Here is a 6599-nt window from a genome sequence, read left to right as displayed (position 1 = left end):
TGAAAGACTGCTAAAAGTTGGATGTGCACAGAGGTGTAGAGGAAGGACAGTTTGTGTTTTGGGGTGGGGGGAGGAAGATTAAGCCTAGCCAAGCCCCAAACCAGACGCATAAGAGGTTGGGGGTGGAAAATACCACTTAAACCATTGGAAAAAACCATTCTCTTAAAAAATCTGTAACATGCCCAGCACCTGCAGAAAGACAGAGCCCCCTCAAGCCCACCACAGTCAGATCTGAACAGAAAGGGACATTTTAAAAGAATTAAATATATAGCCTTTACCTTTAAAATAATGACTCACTTTATTTTTTTTATCTTTTAATATGTCGTTATAAATATATTTTGTCAAAATATATGATCATTATTGTCAAAACATTTGCACATAGTCATAAATAAGGTCAAGGTGAACGGATTAAGGGATTATTATTATTATTTCTTCTTTTGTTGGCATGTGAGAAATGTCCTCTCTTTTCCTCAGTTTCCATTTCCTTTGGAGCAGCCTGTTCTGATGCTTGGGGGAGAGGAGGCAAAGGCAGCCCCCTCTCTCCGGTGCTTTGGGGGGATCAGGTCCTTTCTGGCCACTATCCCCAGCCTTAGCGACACCCGCAGCCCTCGACAACCATCTCCTGATAGTTTTTCAGGACCACTTTGTCGTACTCATCCAAATAGAGCATGGAGATGGCGCTGAGCTCTGTGGGGACGCAACAGGCCTTGGGGATGCTGGCGTTGACGGAGTTCACCAAGGTCTGCACGATGGCGTGGTTGGTGGAGTTGAGGTGGTCGGCTAAAGGAAAGGGGCAGTCGCCATGGCAATAGAAGGCCTGGTAGCCTGGCGGGGCCACAATCCAGTCATTCCAGCCAACGTCGCTGAAATCCACATAGAGGGGGTGGCGGCGGCAGTTCTTCTTGTTCTTCCGCTGCCGCTGGTGCGGGTGCTTGGGGCTGCGCTTGGTCCTCCGTGTGAGCAGAGCCTGGCCCCGGCCATCATGGCTGAAAGTGACCAGCAGGGGCCGAAGGTGAGCCCATTCGCTGGCCTCCAAGCGGCCCCCTTGAGGTAAAGAGCGGCTAATCCGGACATGTTTGCCCTGGAGAGTCTGTTTGGGGTGGAGGTGGACAACCTCCACAGCCAGCCCGTGATTGGGCTGGCCACCTGTGGTCCATCGGATGACTGCCGGGCTCACGTCAAAGCTCTCCCAGCGGCTCACGTTGTGATGCACCAAGCGAGTGTCCAGCAGCCGGGTGACAAAGTCCTCCTCTGGCAAGGGCTTCATCACTTCATAAATGTTGATGCGGTGCAAGCTCCGTTCCCAGGCCCCCGACGACGCCTCCTCCTCCGCAGCTACCTCCTCCTGGACCTGCTGTCGGAAGAGCCGCAGCTCAGCAGAGGAAATGGCTTCACTGGACGGCAAGCTGCTAAGGTTGAAGTAGTAGCGCAGGCGGGGAACCTGGCTCTTGGGCCCAGGCATGGCTTCCAGGTGCTCTGGAGAGGGAGGGGGAAGGAGAGAGGAGAGAAGAGCAAGAGGTTAGCATGGAGGACCCCAGGAAAGACATTCAGGGTCACAGGAAGGGGGTAGGGGGGCTTGGCAGGGCACAATCCACCTGCCAAAACACCAGGGCACAGAGGAAGAAGGGGAATGAAACACGCCTTTGGGCAACCTCATCTGCCCTCAGAAAAGCCACCCGCACATGTGTTCCTGGAAAGGCCTTTGCGCCCACTGACCTCAAGGGAAGTGGGTGACTGCCAGATATCTGTGTGAACCAGATCGCAGTCGTATAGCACCATCCGATGCTCACTTAGGCAGAATTCCTGTTGAATTTGGCTGGGACAGCAAGCTGAAGCACTGCTAGGAAAGCGCTGCTAGGAAAGAAGCCCAGAGCTTGCTGCCGAGGTTAACAGCAGGAGGCACAGATGCAATCATATGCACGTTTACTCAGGAGTAAACTGCCACTGAAGTCAGTGGGATTTCCTTCCAAGTCAACAAGCCTGGGATCTGTTGGAAGTCTGCAGCTGTGAGAACTGGCTTGGATAAAAAGTGGGGGAGGGGATCTCTGGCACACTCCTTCCCACTCCCATTACCACTTCCTTGCTCTCCCCCCCCCACCCACCCACCCACCCACACTGAGGGAAAAAGTTGCCAAGGTTGCTTGGTTCTGATCTGTGTGCTGCCAGGATTTTTATCTGATAATCCAAGTGAGCCACTGAGCATGTGCAGAGTATCTATCCCTCACCCACAGCTATTAATTACAATTCTCATTAACAATCCCCCTAGTACCATTGCTTAATTATTTGAACAGTGCTGCCGCAATGTACGATACCATACAGCCAAACAAGGAGCCAGGCCTCTGCCCCAATGAACTTACAATAACACACTTAGAATTCACAATCAAGAATTCCAGAACTGCAGGTGAACCATCAAGTTTAAGCCTTGCTACCCCCCCCCCCCCAAGATGCTGCATGCTCTCTGGTCTGCAGGAAATGCACTTTCAGCCCCCATGAAATCCACCATCACAGGATTCAAAGCATTTGCACCAGCAATTTGCAGCAGTTCTTGCACCACCAGCCGTCATGCCAACTGGAAAACACGTTCTATTAACTTCATGCAGCTCACCACCCATTGTCGTCTTTGCATTAACTGTGCGAAATGCATTTTCTCTGGAAAGTCTGTGCACTAGCAGATGTGTCCCCACTCCTCGTGCGTGCACCCTCGCCCACAAATACAAACACACCCCTCTACAATTACAACTCTTTTTGTTGCTTACACCAACAGGCACAGCTGGCTCCCAGTCTGTTCAGTAGACTAAAATGGCTCAACTCTAGAGAAAAAGCGTCTTGAATTTTAGCAGATGCCCCCTACCTTATATTATTATTATTATTGAGGAGCCATACTTCTGTAGAGTATTTCTAAAGAATAGCTCTGTTCCGTTTGGAAATCCACACACACCACAGCCCTGCTGGATGTGGGGAGGCTTAACTCACAATGCCAGGCTCACAGATTAAAACTTGGAGGGGGGGGAAGAATCCCTCACTGGGAAGCATCTGGATCAGCCTGCAAGCAAAGTCTCCCCCCTTTTCTGTTTGCAAATGCTGCCGTAATTCCCGCAAGTTATTAAAAGAGAGTGAGGGGGAATTTACACCCCCCCCCCGAGAATCAAGGGGTCATTTAAAAAAAAGTTGCAGCCACACCAGTGACCCACTTTGAGAGTTCTCCATAAATACAGAAGTTTAGGGAAGGAAGGAGGGGAGCAACCGAACCAAAGCAAAATCTGTCCTCGGATGAAACACTAAGAGACTCCCTGAAGACTCCCCCCCACCTCTCTCTCTCACACACACACACACCAGCTTAACTTTGTTGTCCCTAGTTAGAAATTCTCCAGTTGCTCTCCCTTTGTGATTTCCTGCTCCTGGGCATGATCCTTCGGAAGCTCCATCCCGAAGCAAAACCATGGCACACTCTTTCTTCCCCATGTAAATGCGCTTCCCCGCTCCAGCTGGCTTACAGAAAAGACACCTCCACCTTGGGGAAGAGAGGCCCTCTAACCGCTCCTGACTGAGAAGAGGGCTCAGCTTTCAACGAGATTCACTCCGAATTGATCCCCTTGAACAGAATTCACTCCGAATTGATCCCCTTGAACCGAATCCACTCCGAATCAATCCGCGCGCAAGCCTGGAGCAAAGGGAACGCGCAGGAGGACTTGGAGACGCTTCTGCCTGGCTTCCCCAGGAACACTGGCCTGCCTACCCACCCACTCACCTTCATGGTGGAAGCTCCTCACGGTGTTGGCGCGGCTGGTGGACCTCTCTGGGTACTGGAGGCCGAGGTCCTGCAGCTTGTCCTCCTCCTCGCCAGACTGGAGGTGGTACAGATCCAGCATGTAGGAGGGCACCACGGCCGCCTTGCTGGGTTGAGGCCTCCGGCGCAGCCCAAACATCTGCAGGAGGGTGGCCTCGAAGCCCCGCAGGAGTTCATGGCTGGGGAAGGGGCGGCGTGGGGCAGGGCCGGGGGCCCCTCCACCTCCTCCTCGTTGCTGCTGCTGAGTGTCACCCGGCACCTTCTTCTTCCCAGGTTCGCTGCTGGGGATCAGACTGGCATGCTGGGGGCCGCCGAGCAGGACTTGGCACAATAGGAGGACCATCAGCATTCGCTTACCAGGCGTCATGGTGTCTCTGGGGAGGGGGGAGCAAACAACAAAGCAGATGGGTCCAGGGGGAGGAGGAGAGCGCACAAAGCAGTGCCCAGCAAGCAGCGCATGGGGTTCGCCTCTGAGCAACAGCCAGTGGCGTAGCTAGAGGGGGGGCAAAGCACTAAGTTTTGCAGGGCGCCTCAGCGCAGCGTGCAAGCGGCACCTCCCCTTCAGAGGCAGGCACTCTGCTCGTTTTACTCCCCCTCCGCCTGGAACGGCCCCCATCCCAGCATGAGCCCCCTCTGTATCAGGGACATGCAGCGGGTGGGGAGGCAGGTGAGGCAGAGCCTCTCCAATGGAGTCCTTCCCAAAGCAGCGCCGCCGTAGGAGATGCTCAAGCACTCACAACCCACACGCTCCACACTCCGCGCGTGGGCTGTGTTTGAGCACCTCCCACGGAGCCGCAGGAAGGACTCACGCGGGGAGGCTCTGCCTCACCTGCCTCCCCACCCGGCGCACGTCCTTGGTCTTGTACGTCTCTGCTGATCTGATCTGCTTCTCTCGGGTCGGGGATCGGGACCGAGACGGGGTGGGGGCGACTCAGGCCAAGCCTCCAAGCACCCTCTACCAGAAAGACCCCCGCCCCCGCAGAGGGCCACTTTCCCCCACCGCTCCCAAAGGCACGGCAGGGTCTGGTCCTTCGACCGCAGCCCTATGCCTGTCTACTCAGAAGTAAGTCCCATTACAGTCAACGGGGCTTACTCCCAGGAAGGTGCGGGTGGGACTGCAGCCTTAGAGGGCTCCAAGTCCGGGCGATCGCGGGGCGGAGGCTGGAGCGAGGATGCCTCCGCGCCGCGAACGCCAACCAGCTGCTTCGCCAAGTTCCTTTGGAGCGCAAGCCCAGGCGTGTCTACTCAGAAGTAAGCCCCATTGCAGTCAAGGGGGCTTACTCCCAGGTAAGAGTGGACAGGATAAAGTCCTCAAGAGCCCCATCCTCGGCGTGTCTACTCAGAAGTAAGCCCCATTACAGTCAGGGGGGCTTACTCCCAGGTAAGCGTGGTTAGGACTGCCGCCTTCAGCCCCTCCCCAACCAGTGCCCCGCAGGCTGCCCCCCCCCGGCAGAGCCCCCTCCAGCGGCGTCGGTGCCGGGAGGATCGACGGCGGGCGGGTGCCGGAGGGAGCCGGGCCAGCGCTCCGGAGGGCGAGTAGCTCCTGCGCCAGCTTGTGCCCGACTACTCACGAGTAAGTCCCGGGAGGAAGCCCCCAGCAGGGCTGCGCTCCTGCCCACTTACCCGGGAGTAGACCCACTGAACTTAATGGGAGTTACTTCCGAGTAGAGGTGCCTCGCCCGCCCCCGTCCCGCCGCGGGGCTGCGAGCGCTACTCACTGCCAGCAAGCCCGGCAGGTAGAAACAGCCCATGGTTCTTCCTGGCCGCCGGAGCGGGGCGCGGGGAAGGCTGCGTGGGGCGCCCCGTCCGGGCTGCGGGCTGGCGCTGGAGCGGGGAAGGCATCGGAGGCGATGGAGTGCGAGCCGCCGCCGCGCCGCCGCCCGCTTTTCTTCCAGCCGGGGAGGGTCGGGGGCGGCGCCGCTGCCCGGCCTGTCGGTCACGGCCCGGGCCCGCCCCCGGCCCTCCCCGTCCCGGCACGGCCCGCCCCCGGCCTGCCAGTCCTGCTCTGCAAGCGCACCGGCCCGGCTGGGGGGCACGCAGAGGGTGCGCCCAGCGGGCCGGTGGCGTAGCCAGAGGGGGTGCCAAGCACCAGGTTCTGGAGGGGACATGCAAGGGCTCCCTCTCCCCCTCCATTCCGGGCAGGGGGAGCCAACAGAAGCATTCACCCCCTGCCTGGAATGGAGGGGGAGAGCAACCCCTTGCATGTTGTGGTGCGGCTCCCTGCAGAACTTGGTGCTTTGCACCCCCTCTGGCTATGCTACTGGAGGGCTCAGGCTGCATGCAAGGGTTGGGGCTGATCCAAGCCAGCATTCTGAGCCAGGTCAAAGGGGACGGTGTTGCTGACCCCACTACAGGAGAGGACCATGAGAAGAGCCACCTCCAACTACTGGTCCACCCAGCGCGTTTACTCCAAGAGGGAGAGTTTTCCTTTCTGGTTCCCTCTCGTCTTAACCTGGAGGTAGTATGGTTTGCCGGGCTCTTGTGCGGGTAACACATCATGCGCCCTGTCCCTGAAATACGGCCCCTACCCAGTAGGGTTCCCAGTAGGAGGGTTCTGGCTGCAGAGCAAAGGCTTGGAACTAAGTGACCAGTCTCAAAGCAAAGACCAGGTACACACAGGCACAGACGTCACTTGATGGCCACACCATCAAGGAATATGTTGCATATCATCATCATCACAGGTCATCCAGAGCTAGAGAGAACATTCATGTCATCACGTGTACACAGTGGCTCTCAGTGGAGGTCAGTTCATGTGTTGAGCTGCCAGTCTTCCAGTGTACACTATTCAGATGTGCACTGGGGGCCACTATTC

At 57.0% G+C, this 6599-nt stretch overlaps 1 protein-coding gene across 2 annotated transcripts; it reads right to left on the bottom strand.

The window, feature by feature from the left end:
- Positions 1-297: 297 nt before the first annotated feature.
- On the bottom strand, positions 298-5630 carry BMP4 (bone morphogenetic protein 4). 2 transcript variants are annotated; one of them, XM_066639117.1, is made up of 3 exons: positions 5506-5630; positions 3749-4161; positions 298-1476 (listed from the first exon to the last, which is right to left on the bottom strand). In XM_066639117.1, exons 2-3 carry the CDS (start codon positions 4152-4154, stop codon positions 590-592), a joined length of 1293 nt encoding a protein of 430 aa, XP_066495214.1. In that variant the 5' UTR covers positions 4155-4161; positions 5506-5630; the 3' UTR covers positions 298-589. The 2 variants fall into 2 exon arrangements, with proteins under 2 accessions (XP_066495214.1, XP_066495887.1); XM_066639790.1 differs by lacking the exon at positions 5506-5630 and adding an exon at positions 5411-5487.
- Positions 5631-6599: the final 969 nt, after the last annotated feature.

This window comes from Tiliqua scincoides, chromosome 1, assembly GCF_035046505.1.
Source record: "Tiliqua scincoides isolate rTilSci1 chromosome 1, rTilSci1.hap2, whole genome shotgun sequence".
Lineage (NCBI taxonomy): Eukaryota > Metazoa > Chordata > Lepidosauria > Squamata > Scincidae > Tiliqua > Tiliqua scincoides.
The sequence above is the reverse complement of the archived record's forward strand: the minus strand, read 5'-3'. Positions and strand labels throughout refer to the sequence as shown.